Here is a 17,590-nt window from a genome sequence, read left to right as displayed (position 1 = left end):
TTGGATTGTTTACATTTTTTGGTTTTATGAAACGGGCGGGTGAGAAAGCTGGCTATTAAAAGATTATAAAAAAAAATTCGTAGTTGTAATCATTTGAAGAGCAATAATTCCTCTTTAATTTCTGTCATTGAAAAAAAAATTTGGTCAAAAATTGTTCGAGTATGAATTTTTTTCGTACTTTTTCAAATTTTTTTTGTTTTTGATCTGGGCGGGTGAGAACGCTGGTTATTAAATTTTTCTTTTTTAAAAACGCAATGGTCACATTTTGCAGAGCAATAATTCTTCTTTAATTTCTGTCAAAGAAAAAAAATTTGGTCAAAAATTGTTCTAATTATGCTTTTTTTTTACTTTTTCACATTTTTCGGTTTTTGATACGGGCGGGTGGGAACGCTGGCTATTAAAAATGAATTTAAAAAAATTCACAACGGTCAAATTTTAAAATGCAATAATCCTTCTTTAATTTCTGATAAATGAAAAAAAATTGGTAGAAAATTATTCGTGTTATTTATTTATTTCTGTACATTTGTATACCCGCGGTCCTGTGCAACCGAGGGTTTTGATTTTTTTTTAATTTTTTCGAAACCAAATATTTCGAATCAAATATTTTATCTTGGGCAGAAATTAAATAGGGATTATTGCTCTTTAAATTGTGCCCATTACGAATTCTTTTTATAAATTTATAATATTCAGTATTCCCACTTCCGTTATCAGAAAACCGAAAATTAAAAAAAAGTAAAAAATTAATAACTTGAACAATTTTTGACCAAATTTTTTTTCTTGGGCAGAAATTAAAGACGGATTAATGCTCTTTAAATTGTGATCATTCGAAATTATTTATAAATTTTTAATAGCCTGCATTCCCACCCGCCTGATCAAAAAATTGAAAAATGTGAAAAAGTCAAAAAAAAATTAATAAGCGGAACAATTTTTGACCAAATTTTGTTTTTTTGTCAGAAATCAAAGAGGAAGTATTGCTCTCCTAAATGTGACCATTGCGTTTTTAAAAAAGAAAAATTTAATAACCAGCGTTCTCACCCGCCTGGATCAAAAACAAAAAAAATTTGCAAAAGTACGAAAAAAATTCATAACTCGAACAATTTTCGACCAAATTTTTTTTTCAATGTCAGAAATTAGGTTGGAATTACTGCTCTTCAAATGGTGACCATTGCGAATTTTTTTTATAAACTTCTAATAGCCAGCGTTTCCACCCGCTTTATCAAAAAACCGAAAAATGTGAAAAAGTCAAAAGAAAATTCATAACTCGAACAATTTTTGACCAAATTTTTTTTTTCTTTATCAGAATTTAAAGAGCGATTATTGCTTTTCAAATTATGACAATTGGGAATTTTGTGTAATAAACTTTTAATAGATAGCGTTCCCACCCTCTCGTATTCTCTCTAAATTTGAATCAGCGAAAAGTCGCTGATTCACCAGCCCAGAGTATGCAGCTGATGAAACAGCGTATATACGCTGGAAAATCAGTGCATATACGCTGTTTCATCAGTGTATATACGCTATTTCATCAGCTGCATACTCTGGGCTGGTGAATCAGCGACTTTTCGCTGATTCAAATTTAGAGAGTTAGAAAAACCGAAAAATTTGAAAAATTACAAAAAAAAATTCATAACTCAAATAATTTTCGACCAAATTTTTTTTCAATGTCAGAAATTAAAGAGGAATTATTGCTCTTCAAATGGTGACCACTGCGAAATTTTTTTTAATAATCTTTTAATAGCCAGCTTTCTCACCCGCCCTTTTCATAAAACCAAAAAATGTAAAAAAGCCAAAAAAAAATTCGTAACTGGAACAATTTTCGACCAAATTTTTTTTCTTTCTCTGTAATTAAAGAGGGATTATACACTGAAAAAAAAAGTTCATTGAATCAAGTAAATGCATTTTCTTGACCTGATTTATTTGAAACAAACCCATATTTTCTTATTGGAAGAAATTTATTTTCTTGTGTCAAGTAATTTTGAGCATTGATCAAAGTTATTGAAATAAGAAAATGTGGGTTTGACATAAGTATATATCTTACTGTTTCAAACGAACTGTTTTACATGCGCCAAGTCTCGAAAAAGTATTGAATCAAGAATATCATGTTCTCACGTCAAGTAATTTTCCTTGAGTCATTTGGTATCTTGAGTCAAATAATTTTTTTATTTCCTTTAAAGCAACTATTTATTTCATCCAACACCCATAGTCTTGAGCCAAGAAAATGGGAAGATTAATACAAGTTAATAATTGTTTCAACTCAATTAAAAATTATTTTGTTTCAAAGAAATATTAATTAATCTAAGCATTTCTTTTACTTGAAGCATCTCTATATTCTCATGTTTCAAATACATTAATTTCTTGCGAGAATGTTATATTTTCTGGAATGAAATATTTTATTTATTCAATTCAATTAAGTGTAAGATCTTGAATTAAATCATTCTTTTGTTTCCTTTAAAAAAGTTTTTACTTAATTCAACGCTCATATAATCCTGATTCAAGAAAATACGAAGGTTAATATAAGTAAATATTTGTTTCAAGTTGATTAAAAATTACATTCAATTAATCCCATATTTATTTGAAGAAAGAAATTCATTTTCTTGTGTCAAGTAATTATTAGCATTGAACAGAATTCTTGAATTAACAATTTAGTATTTGTCAGAACTCAATATGTAATTATTTCAACCAAATATTTTACTTTTCCGAAGTACCAAAAAGTATTGAATCTAGAATATCATGTTCTTAAGCGAAATAATAAAGTATTGTGTGGAGAATTCATGTTTCTTGAATCGAATCATTTTATTTATTTGCTTTGAAACTTTTTTTTACTTAACACAATGCCGGTGTTCTTGATCCAAGAAAATATTTTTCTTCAAATGTATATGCAACTTAAATATCAGTTTTTGAAAACTGTCCATTGAGGCTAGGATGGCATAGTGGTAGCGTGACGGCTTCTGGTGCGTGCAACCCGAGTTCAATTCCTCCGACCGTGGAAAATTTTCTTTCAAGGTATATTTGTTGTATTTGTGTTAAGTAATAATTAAATGTAAATATATATGTAAAATAACAATTATTTAATTATTTAAATAAAAAATATAAATGTTAATTAATTAAATAATAAAAATGTTTGACCTAAGTATTAGAAAAGATGGGATGGGGTAAGGGGGGGGGGTAATTTAAGTAAATAATTTACTTGTATTGAGAAAGTATTTTTTTGATTGAAATCTATAAATTTTCTCAAATCAAGAAAATATTTTCTTGGACAGAGAACATACTTTCTTGATTTGATACATAAATGATTTTGAATTAATATATTCTGCATTTCTTACATGCTACTTAACTTCTTGATCGAATTCCATATTTTCTTGGATCAAGAATATCTGCGTTCTCTCACAAAATAAATTTTTTCTTCATTTAAATCTTGAATTACTTGAACGAATGTTACAAAAAATTGAATGAATCAAATAAAATAATTCAATTATCTATATATATTCTTAGAACAAGAAAATATTTTATTCATTTAATACATTTCATACTTCGTATAAGAAGATTAACTTCTTGGTCGAATTCCTTTTTTTTGGATCAAGAATATATGTTCTTCTCCCAAATATACTATGTCAAGAAAATCGTTTTCTTGAATCAATACTTTAATAGTCTTGGCCGTATTCAATCCCACGATTTGCTTCAACCAAGAAAAATTTTCTTGGTTCAATACTTTTTTTTTTTCAGTGTAGCTTTTCAAATTGTGACCATTGCGAATTTTTTTAATAAACTTTTAATAGCCAGTGTTCCCATTCGCCCGTATCAGAAAACTGAAAAATGTGAAAATTCAAAAAAAAATTCAAATGTCGATAAAATTCAAATCCGAGTTAATCTAGCAAAACTGAAATAGGTTTTTGCTAGTTTTGATAAGTACTTTCAGAAGCTGAAGTCAAAACTTAGTTATTTGACCTCAGGCGTTCAAAAATGACATTTTTAAAAAATGTCATTCCGTATGTGTATGTAAACATTACATTTTCATAAATATCTCAAGATTATGAAGAGCTTTAGGGACGAATTTTTTTTAAATTGTAGGTCTCACGTGAGGACATAATATAAGAGTATTTTCTGACCGATTCATAAAGTTTAACTATATTTTTTTGGATTTTTAATTTTTCAAAGAATCGTTTTTTGGCCATAACTTAAAAAAAATGTTAGGACACCTATAAATGTTTTTCTCTAATTTTGTAGAGTCTTTTTAGACATATTTTTTGAGCGCTTATTGAACATTTTCTGTCCATATTTACCGGAGATATTAAAGTTTTAAATATAAAAAATTTTGGAAAATAAGACTTTTTTGAAAATTTTGTTGAGAAATGTAGAAGTAACTTTAAAATTATCGTTACCAACTTGTTTATTATTGTTATATTATAAAGTCATATTAAAATCATCGAAAGAGCATCACTGGATGGATTCCACAAAACACTGATTTTTATTCTAACCAAAAAGAATCAAATTCATGAGTCTTTGAAAGGCAAGGGCATCTTTCAGATCGAAGGGTTTTAGCTATATCTTTTATTGGAACTTGGTGAAAGCTACTAGCCAAACATAGTGTTGTGAAGTATTGAGTATGAGCTATAATTAGTCTAATATGTCATCTTTTTGAAGCATCATTACTGATTACTGAAAACTTATACGAACTCCTCCAGTTCGGACTAATATAAAACTAATTGATTTCTTTTGCCATTCTTTTGCGACATGATAATATAATTTTAATAATTCAAATACATATTCACTAGTTTTTTTTTAACTAAATCAAAACAGAACGTTAGATTAAAATTCAAGTGTCAATGAATACTAGCAAGTTTAGCACCTTTAATTAATTAAATATTTAACTCTATACCCTCTCTCCCTCTAACTCGGATTAGGATTAGCGCGACCGTACTGCATATATGTATTCATAAGTTCCACTGTACATCTATAAAAGCAATTATGAACGAATATTTTACATTGTAATAAACTTTATTATGAAGTATTAAAAGAAATTATGAATTTTTTAAATTTCTTTATCACCGCTCGCAATCGCGAAACAGTGTAGAATGGAAAAAGATTACTATACCTTGAGAATATTGTGAAAAATGCTTTTAAAACTTAAATGAAAAACGTCATAACAAGGTTAAAAACATAATATATATTTTGTAATACAATATTTATCATTTGATAATTAATACAATTTTATAATAAGAAATATTGCACTAAAAGATAATAATAATCTTTACAACTACTTTCAATACAAAAATATTTGTATTTGTATTGTACAATACTTCTCATATTTATTGATAATTTAATATTCCATTTAAGTTATTCCATTTGATTACGTGCAACTCTTACATCTTTGTAAAAATTTGTGTGACAGCCGTCAAGTATGTAGTAAGTTAAGGATGTTAAATAAATTAATATCATCTAAATTTTATAGAAAAACTGCAGAAAGTTTAACTGTCATTCACCTGAAAAGCATTTTGCATATGAAACGTATTTATGAAAAACTATATTTAAAGCTTTATTCAAATCGACTTTTTAAATTATTAGAAAATTCTACATAATCATATGAAACAATATATGACGAATGTTATCTACAATATGCTGACGCCCAGAAATATTAAATTATAAATGTTTGAATAACTTACACACTATACAATAAAATTAAATTGCAAACTCAATACTGCTTCTAGTACGTGTTGAATGAAAATTATGTTTTGTAGATCTGCAAAGACTTCAGTCCGTTTTAGGTAATTTAACTCTGGGGTAGAGCTGAAAAATAAAATTCATTACTTAGAAAAAATTTACTTTTTTTATTTAAAATTTTTTTTAAAAGATTTATCTTACGCCAAGTAAATTTCGTGGTACATATCCCTCTTTATGTCCCAGTTTACTCCACCACCATTCCCTTTCATCATCGTCGCCTTTCCTGATTATAACCAGAGAATCGCTATTCTTTAAGGAAAGTTCATCATTATGTTGTGCCACATAATCAAATACTGCAAACACTTGTCCATTGTTAATGATGCCTAACTTTTCTTGGACACCTAAACAAGGAAATGCATAGGTATTAACAATATCCGTTAAAATTGTGTATATGTACATTCAAGAGTCAGTACTTACTGTATAGATATTCAGAGCAGCCATCGAAACCTTCTTCATCTTCTTCGCATTTTTCTGCAGCTGTTTCGTGATCCGATAAGGTAGTAGCGAATATGCACGCTCCATGTTCGACCAAAAATTTAACCATCGCTAAATTATTGCAACTGGCAGCACAGTGTAGTGGTGTCCTAAAAAATTATGTTAAAGATTTTATATGGACTTTTGGTAAATTTATGTGTACGTTACTGAAAGAAGGTAGGACATTTCACCAGAGTCTTGAAAAGTTCGCTAAATTACGAGTTGGAAAGTATTGAATTTCTTTATCAACCGGATTAGTTGAGAATTGTTTTTTAAATTTAAAATTAGATCAATCTTTACATACGTAATTTTGAAATTGTACTTTTTCTGCCTCTTAATATTGATCTGATAATGCAGTACAATTGCTGAAAATATATTCTACTTGAAATGATAAGAAAATATTACCATCCATCACTGTCTTGTGCATTGACGTCACAACCGAATTCCACAAGAAACTTGACGATTTCAAGATGTCCCGCACAAATGGCGTTGTGAAGAGCTGTTATGCCCTCGTCATTAGCGGAACTAGGATTGGACACTTCCTTTGCAGTCTTTTTTACTAATTCTAATTCACCTTCGAGACTGGCATCCAATAGAAGAGCCAAAGGATCAAATGAAACACGCCTCGAAAGATTTGCTTTTCCCGTAGAAATTTTCAAATTGCCTTTTTTCCTTTTAGTAACCTCTATGGATTTGCACTCCAACTCCGCTTCACACTTTCTGTCCTTGTCACTTTTCAACTTTGATTTTTCTTCAATATTAATAACGCTTATAGCATCTACAATATCAACTTGCTCTACTTTCTCTTTTTGATTTAATTCCTTATTTGTTAGAACATTTGGCAATATTTTCTTCATATTAGAATCTAGTGCTTCAATAGCTTGTTGAGATTGCTGTTGAGCGTGTTGATACTGATTCACATCGGTTTGCATAAGATCTGCTGGAATCTCTGTTTCAGGAAACAGGAAAGCAGGTGGCATTTCGATTCGCCGATTTATTGACACGTGAATATTGGATTTAGAATATCTAAGTTTTGGAGTTTCTAAGAATGGTACTTTTTTCAGTGTTAAAGGGCGAGATGTGATAGCTTGCTTATTTAGACATTGACCGTCAGTTGGGGATTCCGGAGGTTCTGATGTTGGCATAGGTGGAATTTCTTCTTTCTTTTCCTCTCTACAATAAACAAATTTTTAAACATGTTAAATTTAATCAATCAATGAAAAGTATTTTATTTTCTACTCCAGTAAACGAATGAATATCAGCAAGTTTTCAAAAACCGATAATAACCGTAATCTAAAAAGTGTCTTTATATTCGTAATCAAAGACCCTGAAAACCCCCTAGTAATACGTTTTAAGGAAATCGGAACAAATTTGAAAATTTTTTCCACCATTTAAAATTTTTTAAAATTACTTCAGATTTGTAATCAGCGACCCCAAAAAATCCCGAGTAACAAGTTTTAAGCGAATTCGATCAAATTTGAAAATTTTGAAACAATCTATTCATTTTGTTTGTTAGCATTTATTTATCTATAACGCTATATTGTCTTATAAAAATTTTTAATTAAAAAAAGGTATATCCCAAGCTGTAATTTTTCAAAAAGGATGGTTTTTTATTTTCAATCCCATTTTGACGCATTCAAAGGTTTAGCCGCGCGCGCAACTTAAAACATTCACCAATTTGTTACTAATTGTTCAATTGTACGATTTTTGCAACTGTTCAGAAAAAAATTACTAACAATTTTATGTTTTAAAAAAAATGGGTCTTCTTGAATATCTATTTCGAAAGCGGTAATAGATGGAAAAAAATTTCTTTAGAAAAAAAGATGCGTAATTAAAATTTTCTATAAATGCATAACAAATATCTAAAATTATTATGTAGTTGAATTTCAAGTGTCCGGGGGCCAAAGTTTTTCATCGCGGAGAATTTATGTGCCCTTCTTTGATCCGGTAGCTCAATTTATGACATTATTAAAATTCATATTGTTGACTCCTTTATTAAGGAGTTAGGTTTCGAACAACCTTAATGTATATACAGAAGTAAATAAAAATCATAACAAATACCTGTCAATGTTTGCTGCATACTCGTCAACATCAGTGGCGAAGTCAAGCTTCTCGTGAGTAATTAGTCTGGGAGGAGCATTAGATTTAGTTGGCTTCGGCGGCAGTGTCGGCTTAGGTTTGTCCTCGTTTTTCATCTCATTATAAAGAAATATCTTTCGTTCAACGTCAGGTTTGAATTTTTCTTGATCCGCAACCATTTCTGACAATTTACTTGATAATTCGAATTTAGCGTTAGCGTCTGCATGTATAAGCTCGACATTGTGATCGTACAAGGCAGAATTGTCGAATGCGTTTTGACTTTTATCGTACTTTATTGCATCCAATTTTCCTTGTAGCTCCACTGAGGAATCGTGCCTTCCTACTGAGTCGTTCTTTAGGAGAACTTGGTCCGATTTCAAATCAAACTTGGCATTTGAGTCTCCCTTTACTGTTTCACACTTGGCAGGCGGTTCGCGTTTACCGTCTTCCTTGCCACTCAATTCGTGCTTTCCACTGCTGTCGAACACCTTTGTTTGTTGCATTTCGTACTTGTTTTGCGCTGCACTATTTTCATACTTGACTCCGTTTTGTTCGATGCGTACTTGAACTTCGAGTTTCGACAGTGGCTTTTCATTTGACTGTTCGGAAACCGATATTGTCGCTGCTGAAACACTGGGTGGATTAGACTTTATTACACAATTCAGTTCCTGCGTTACATTCTGAACATTTTCGTTTGATTGATTTTGATTCTTTAAAGTGTTGTATCCAGTGTGGCCTCTGCTTAGTAGATTCAAAGTTTGTGGCATGACGGGATGGATTTTAGTCGACGACGTCTTGTATATGGGCGACTTTACAGGGAAACTCGGTGCAACACTGGATATTGGCTTTTGGTGCAACTGGATGTTTCGAAGATTTTGTTTGGTGCAAATTATTTGAGTATTTAAGCCTGCACTGGAGTTTGACAAATTCATACAATTGTGATATTTTTGCTGCAAGTTTGCATGCTGCTGAGCTTGTTGAATGTTATGTATTCGAAGACCTTGGGAAGCTTGATTTTCAATAATGAAATTCTCATTATTATTGTTAGAAATGTTATTGTTGTTCTTATTATTCGTATTGTAGGAGAAATGTTGTTGATTTGTGCCTAGAGGTTGCAATTTGTCTGAAATGAGAAAAATATTATTAACATAATTTAAGGCTCTTCTTGCAATTACAAATTTACAACTGCTTATAAAATTTACTCACCTTTAATGTGAGATTGAGATTGACTGTGAACAATCTGATGACCCAACTGATAGTATGTCGACCTTTGTCCAATTTGCAAAGCGCTTGCACTGTGTTGAATTTTATTAATATTACAATCATCCTCTGAATTTTTAAAATTAACAGTGAATTTGGTGTTGTATGGTAGTGTTTGGTACTTTGGATCGTTCTTATTCAAGGCGAAATCGTCGTTCGGAATATGAGAGTAAGGCTCAATCGCAGCAATATTGCCAATTGGGCGAGACTTTCCGCCATTCGAGAAATCAACTTTAGAGTCGAGATAGGTTTGGTTCGAAGTGGACAGATTAATAGATCCTAGTTGTTGACTCAATCGCTGATTTAAAGCTCTCTTACGCTGAAGTCGACCTTGGAGCTGAGCAATTCGCGCGTCAATTGAGGCCATTTCTGCTTGTTTCTGAGCTAAAGCCAATCTCTGTTGAGACACTACTTGATTCTGTTGCTCATTCATCTTGTTACGATACTAAGAAACATAGTAAATATTCAGAAATGAGGACCTTTTGATATTTCAAATTTTCGTTTGAAAAAAATAATGTTATTATGCAACTTTTATTACCAGTAACTCCCTCCGCAACTTCTCCAGTTCGGTACTGGCAGATGTTGGTAAATGAATACCGATACTATTTCCATTGAGACTGTGGCGTCCACGAAGTTCTTCCAGTTGACGAGTTAGTTCTTCGACCTTAGCTACAGCTAGTGATAATTCCTTTTCCTTTTCATTGAAAAGAGCTCTTATGCAGTCCAAATCAGAGGCTGTAAAAATATAAGTACATGTAAACAAATAAAGTAATGATAACTCCAACGATATTATTCGAAAACTCTTCAGATTCTGCATCAAAATTTTCAAAAATTAGCGTTACGTAATATATGGACGGCACTTAAGGATTTGCAAAAAAATTAATCGAAAAAATCTGTCTCTAGAATATTTTATGAATCATAGAAATATAGCATCTGATAGAGGTCGGAACAGGTGTCGGACGGAGGGTCAATACATTTTAATGAACCTCTTATGAGGTCCGTAAATTTGCTAGGAATTATAAATATTTAACTTACTTAAGGTGGCATTGTTAACTCGAGACTGATCTGTTTGTGATCTTATTAAACGTAAACGATTCAATTTCGTTTGCTGTTGATCTAAGCGATGTCGAAGTCTTGCAAGTCTGTCTTGTTGAGATGGCTCCTAAAACAAAAAGAACAAAGAACTCAAACATGAATGACCAAATGGTTAAAAAATTCATTTAATTTGATAAAACTTTTAAAGAAATGAACTTCTCCGTTTCCCCACAGACAGTAAAAAATAACAACTATTACAAATGTGCTACATAAATTTTCGATCTCTCTGTTACGTAACTGTGACAAAATAGTGTTCGATCACAATTGCAGAATTGTTCTGTAATAAGTTAGTCACAATTTTGTTGTAATTAAATTTAATTTATATTAAATTTATTAAAGTACAAGGGTGATTAAAATTAAAATGTCATTTTTATGTCCAGTCCGAGAATCTGAAATACTATTTAATTAATAATAACTTAATTTCTTAAGTTTAAAGCGAACATGTACAGGCACTTGAAGTTCATTTAAATACAAACGCTTAAGCACAGATGACCATTTTTCTGGTAGTTACAATGATTTTAAAGTTCACCTGTCAAAAAAACTAATTTTGCAATTTCTATCCATTAATTGTGAGAAAGGGAAATCATTAAATTAAATAGAGCCATACCAAATTCGTAGCATTTTTTCTTACTTCTTTATAAATGTAAAGAAACAAGAATTGAAAATTGCCACTTTACTGATTTTCGGGATTTTTGAATGTAAATAACTTCCTTGCAGAAAAATAAATAACTACAAAACTTGGAAAATATGCAAATGATGACTACACACACTGAAAAAGAATTCGCGTTGGTCCTGAGGCTACTTTTCGAGATAATGAAGTTTAAAATTGTAACATATAATTTTTGATTAACGAATTTAGATCTTCTTGGGTGATAGTCGGAGGTCTTGATGAAAGAATCAAACGCAGTCCATTTAATTTCAATGGTAAGTCTCAATATAAATTTCTCAGTGTATTTATAGTTTTTTGCCAAAATCCTCTAAGTCTATTTTTATTTGGAAACGTTAAAAGAACGCTATGAAAGTAATACCTGTGCTCCTCGAAGTACAGCTAGTCGAGCCTCTCTCTGTTCCAATATTCGCCTTTGCTGCACAATTTCTCGCTGCTGTCTAGATGCCATGCTTTCAAGTTCGCTGAGCAGAAGCACAGCCTCTCCCCCGCCAACTGGTAACTATTGTCAAACAAAATAAAAATATCTAAATTAAATTATCTAATGACTTTGATTTGTAATAGATCTTTATTTCAGTAAAGTATATAATAAAAAATTGATAAATTTACAATATTGGTCGAAATTGAATGTTTAACAAAAATTTGAATAACTTCTAAAATAATCTTAGGCTTATTTTAAAGGTCATTTTCTACAGAATTAGAATTACTTACAGGCATTAACGTGTAATTTTTTTCTTAGAAAATTCAAAAAATTTAATACAATCTTATTAACAGTAAAATAATTTTAAAAATGCAAACATATTTTTTTGGTTTTTCATCTTTAAGGTGCTCTGAGAATTGGAAAGAATTCTTTTTTGAATATCTTCCCAGAAAAACCAAAGATATTCACAATCTTTAGTTTATCTTTAGTTCCGTTTTTCTCAAAATGAGGTTTCTGGCATTCTAAACTTTGAAACTCTGTAACTCATCGAATTTTTTACGAATTAAAAAAATTAATTAATTAATTAATAAATATTATTAATAATAATAATAATAATAATAATAATAATATAATATTATTATTTATTAATTATTAATTAATTAATTATCGAATTTTTCACCAAAAAAGTTCCAAGACCGCTAAAAATTTTCTAAATTTTGCAAGGAATTCGTTCATATAGATAAGTCCAACAGTTCCAGAATGGGCCCTTTTCATGTGGACTTTCACATATTTTTTCTCGCTCTTTATAAAAAAATATGATACATGATGAAGCTGAAACTGGCACCTGCTTAATTTTAGAAATTAAAACACATGTTCCTCTAAATCCGAGATTCTTCTGCAAAGTCAAGGAAAATTAAATTCTTTCTTCATGACATCGATATTCTTCAGCGCAAACACTACTCTCAGCTTTGCAAGTTTAAGTTTTCCTATGTTTATGTCTATTCAATAAATTACAATGTGGAAAATAATATTTACATACCACCTCAGCTATGTTGCCAGAGTTTTCCCTCATACCATGTTTGTACGTTAATACTCCTGAAACAGAAAAATATTAATTGTATATATAATAGGTGTAGGTATACTACAGGTTTCAATTTTCTTATATGTATAATGTTGCTCAAAACAGAAAATATGCAGAGCTGTGTGGAGTTGTTTGTACATAAAACTTAAAAGTGTCTTTAAATTTGTTTTCGTTATCCACGAAAGTTACTAGCATTGTTATGCTAAGGGTGGAATCCCATGACAGCGTTTTGCCCCGTGTTTTGTAACTAGGCCATGAGTGCAGATATATCTCCATCTCTCTCACACTCTTGGCCCAGTCTTTTATTTAATAATAAACCGTTTTGACTGTCTGTCAGATCCTTCCTTACATTAAGATGCAACATGTTTAAGACAGCCAATGCTGAATTTATTCAATGGGTTTTGGAGAATCTGACATTGAAGAAGACAATGTTAAGTAATTTAGGACTGGTCTTAAATTGAGATTTACTTTTTCCTGTGCACTGAAAGAATAAGCAGAATGTGCTCTTTATTCAGACAATGTTGGTCTAAGTACAAAAGCAATGCACGCAAAGCAATTGCTTTGCGGAAAAATTGCTTGAAAGAAGCAATTTTTCCTTGGTTATTTGGGTTAAAATCACATATTATTTAATAATAAAATTTTTATTTGAATATTTAGAGAATACGATATGAAATAATAATAAATTGATTTATTAATATATATTTATTATTTAATGAAAAGGTCAAACATTATTATTGTCTACCTACATTACAAACAGACATCGCCGCCTTCGCTGTTTCAATTGGTTTCAATAATAACACAGGCACACAAAAAAATAAAAAGTCAAAACCCAGAGGTCACACCCCCCTATTCCCATGTTTTTGGGGTCGCTGAAACCGAATATGACCATGAAAAATTTTTTTCATCGGCCATTTTCCCGCTACCAACCCCTTACACCTGCTCCCTGGGGTTGGAATTTCAGTTTAAAAAAAAGTGGAGTAGGGTGTCTATTCCTATGTTTTTTGGGTCGCTAAAACCAAAAAAGACTACCAAAAACAAATTCTTCCGTCCCTTAACCCCCTACAACCCCCTTAACACCCGAAAGGTGGGGGGTCGAAATTCGAATTTTCGCGAAAAGTCGATTGCGGTGTCTAAACCTATGTTTTTTGGGTCGCTAAAACCAAAAAAGACTACCAAAATCAAATCCTTTCCACCCTCAACCCCCTACAACCCCCTGCAATAATTTTTGATACTTAATATTTCCTTTTCAATTTCCCAAAAATCGGTTCGTTTTATTTGAAAAAAATTATTTCAGGGGGTTGTAGGGGGTCGAGGGTGGAAAGGATTTGATTTTGGTAGTCTTTTTTGGTTTAAGCGACCCAAAAAACGTAGGTTTAGACACCGTAATCGACTTTTCGTGGAAATTCGAATTCCGACCCCCCACCTTTCGGGTGTTAAGGGGGTTAAGTGAGGAAAGAATTTGTTTTTAGTAGTCTTTTTTGGTTTTAGCGACCCAAAAAACATAGGAATAGACACCCTACTCCACTTTTTTTTAAACTGAAATTCCAACCCCCGGGAGCAGATGTAAGGGGGTGGTAGCGGGAAAATGGCCGATGAAAAAAAATTTTCATGGTCATATTCGGTTTCAGCGACCCCAAAAACATGGGGATAGGGGGGTGTGACCTCTGGGTTTTGACTTTTTTATTTTTTTGTGTGCCTGTGTAATCTATAAGGGCTCCCTCTCCCAAGAGGATCAAAAAGAGGCCCAATAACGGCCTAACATTACGTCAAAATCAATGTACAATTTAACCTATTTTTTTACCTACAGGCTAAAAGACGTCCGAATAAAGTCAAAATTTATGTTAAATTTGACCTATTTTTTGACCAATAAGCGCTTTCACAATACGTCAAAATCTATGTCAAACTTGACCTAATTTTTGACCTACAGGTCAAAAAGATACCCTATAAGGGCTCCGTAAAAGGCTGTTACGATAAGTTAACATTTATACCAATTTTGATCTATTTTTACCTACAGGTCAAAAGTAGGCCCCATGGCCTAATTTAAAACCTCATTAAAACCCTCCATAAGGGTCGTTACATTACGTCAAAAATAAAATTAAATTTGACCTATAGATTAAAAGGCCTGTCACATGAAGTCGATGCTGAGTATCGATGATAACTTCAATAATCTAGTATATCCCCCTAGTATATATTATTACTATCGTGAATATATATAACGATATGTTTTTATTCTTTATTATTTAAAATTTTTTTAAATTATAGGTTTTACAATTTTATTAATTATATTTGCAATTGAGGCTCCGGATTTTAAAAGGCCACTTTCAGTATTGATTTTAAATGGTAAAAGTGCCCTTTTAAGATCCGGAGCTTCAATTAGAGAAAAAAGGTTCTTTTTTTATTAATTATGAAATTCGATTTTACATACATGTAAACAATTTACTTGATAGATGACAAGCATGAATTGTATTTGAGTTAAAAAAATGTAATACGTTTTAAAATGAAATAAAAAAATAAGTAAATTGTTTCTCTATATAGTAAAACATTTAAATAATATATTTTAATGATTAAAACGATAAAATTTTGTTCAGGAATTTCGAAAAGGGCTCAACTTTGACAACTATAATATCAATTTTCTCCAATTATTAATTTTCAATTGTTTTATATAATTTCATCACTAGACCCCTAATCAAAATTATATTAATTATCAACCAATTTTTAAATAATAATTTATCCACTTTTTGAGAATAAAAAGCAGACAAAATTAAGGAAATTACTATTTGTGCGTTCGTACACCAGGGGATGCACTTTTAATAATTTTTTATTTGTCTGCTTCTCATTCTTAAAAGATAGATGAATTGTTATTAAAAAAGTTGGATTTATACTCCTGAAGACTGTAATTTATTAATAGAAATTTTTATTGGTTATTAATAAGAAAAAAGAAACTGAAAAATTAATAAAAATACTAGTTATTTATGGAAGCACCAGTGAATGAGACTTCGGTGAAGTTCACAACGTTTATGATCAACGATTGAACAAAAAAAAAATTTTTTTCTAACAAAAATAACAAAATGTTTTACTTACAAATTTTTCTTTTTCAAATTAATAAACAAATAATTATGCAAATCATTTTTTATATAAAAATATAAGTAGAAAAATACTTTTTCTTCTAAATCGTTGATTATAATCGTTGTAAATTTCACCAACGTTGAATGAGCGCCCCATATTTTTAATCAAATAGTTATGATTAAAAGTAATTAGTAATTGAATCATGACTAACTAACCATTTTTTTTCAAAAAGTGTAACTTTGTTTATTCAGTGGTTCATTTATCTGTTCATTTCCTGATACAGTTACTCTACAGAATTTCATGTTCTTTTTAAAGCCAGAAAATAAAAATACTACCGGAAAAATGAAAAATAAGACAGGGAATTTAGATAATGAAACTTTGTGGCCACTCTGATTATATGACATCTAAGTGAATTATTTATCTCACTATGCGGATGAAATTTCTTTTAATAATTTATCGCGACATTTTAGACTCCAAATATTTTATTCGGATCATCAATATCCGGACAAATTTATTTCGTCCGTCTAGTCGGACGTTTTTAATAAAAAAATGAGATTTTTTAAAAAACGGTCATAAGAAATGTTACCCAACAAACACTTAAAAATATTTGCAGAAATAATCAAGTTTTTTAAAAATAGGCCAACAAGACACTGTGATGAATATAATGGATTGAGCCTTGTAGGTTTATTTACATAATTATAGTTAAATTTGGAACTAAAAAGTATGAAATGTCGAAAATTAATCTACACAAAATTTAGATGTAATATGAATCCCGTAATTTGTCCGAGTTATTCAACTTATATAATGCTAGATTCGTATTAAGCAACATCAAAATAAGAACACCGATAAACTTGAAATTTCTATTTTTGAGAAAATATAAATTTAAAATATCAACAGATGAAGGGTGAGTGCGAAATTACATTGTTCCATCCTATTATCCCCTGAAAAAGCTCGAGGTTATGCTGCCGAATGCAGATTCAAATTGTCACTAATTAGAAAAACTGTGCGCAACTTTCTTTCCACAGCCACCACAATATTGCATTCTAGGTTTGAATTCACTTTAGTTGTTTGTCCGCTGATATTTAAGATTTATTATTATTTTTAAACACTGGAGTAATATGCAACTGCTCAATTAATTTTAATCGTGTGCGAAAGATTAAATGTAAACAATGTAAAAGAAAACACACATATTTACCTTCAATATTAACCAGCAGAATCTTCGTGATATTTATTCCGCGTAATCCACAGCTAACGAACTTTTTGCAGAGATGGGGTTTAAATGTTCTCTCCTAAGAACGAAAAGAGAATTCTCACATTGTCTATTCACTTAATGATATGTTTGATCTGTGAAAATACTAGAAAATTGCTTCTTTAGTGCCAGAACCGATGCTAATAACACTTGTCTCATTTAGTCATTATATGAGGATGAGGACCGACTTGCTCGACACCAATTAATGTGTTCGAATTATATCATTACGTGTGGGTAATTTTCAAACGGTGAAATTCGTTTCATAGTGTAATGCAACACAAAATCAATTAGGCTGTTGATTTATTCGTAGGTAAAAAATAGGCGTTAAAAACTGCATTTTTACAACTTGTCATTATTACTACGAAACTTTTGTGAAAGTCATAACACATTTTCATGAGGTAGACAGAGATAGTGTTACTTAAGAAAAGGTTACATTTTCGAGCCGCTTCACAAAATGTCTGCCACACAAACTACAGTAGAACA

General features: G+C 30.7%; 1 protein-coding gene across 3 annotated transcripts in view; it reads right to left on the bottom strand.

Moving 5' to 3' along the window:
- LOC122503025 (apoptosis-stimulating of p53 protein 2) overlaps positions 1–17,590 on the bottom strand; it is a 24,385-nt gene extending 6,795 nt beyond the window's left edge. The window contains exons 1-12 of one of the 3 annotated variants that reach the window (XR_006301695.1): positions 17,054–17,590; positions 12,751–12,806; positions 11,652–11,792; positions 10,564–10,690; positions 10,067–10,263; positions 9,475–9,973; positions 8,251–9,391; positions 6,595–7,362; positions 6,133–6,299; positions 5,857–6,056; positions 5,658–5,781; positions 5,254–5,477 (exon numbers count right to left, since the gene is read on the bottom strand). Coding sequence is in view for 1 of the 3 variants with exons in the window: in XM_043613420.1 (XP_043469355.1) it covers positions 5,746–5,781; positions 5,857–6,056; positions 6,133–6,299; positions 6,595–7,362; positions 8,251–9,391; positions 9,475–9,973; positions 10,067–10,263; positions 10,564–10,690; positions 11,652–11,792; positions 12,751–12,783 (3,309 nt within the window). In the remaining 2 variants the exon portion in view is untranslated. Of the gene's footprint in view, positions 1–5,251; positions 5,782–5,856; positions 6,057–6,132; positions 6,300–6,594; positions 7,363–8,250; positions 9,392–9,474; positions 9,974–10,066; positions 10,264–10,563; positions 10,691–11,651; positions 11,793–12,750; positions 12,807–17,053 lie in introns of those variants that run through there. The other 2 variants (XR_006301696.1, XM_043613420.1) reach the window with 2 other exon arrangements.

The sequence above is a fragment of the Leptopilina heterotoma genome, unplaced genomic scaffold (assembly GCF_015476425.1).
Source record: "Leptopilina heterotoma isolate Lh14 unplaced genomic scaffold, ASM1547642v1 Lhet_24, whole genome shotgun sequence".
In the NCBI taxonomy this organism is placed as follows: Eukaryota; Metazoa; Arthropoda; class Insecta; order Hymenoptera; family Figitidae; genus Leptopilina; species Leptopilina heterotoma.
The sequence above is the reverse complement of the archived record's forward strand: the minus strand, read 5'-3'. Positions and strand labels throughout refer to the sequence as shown.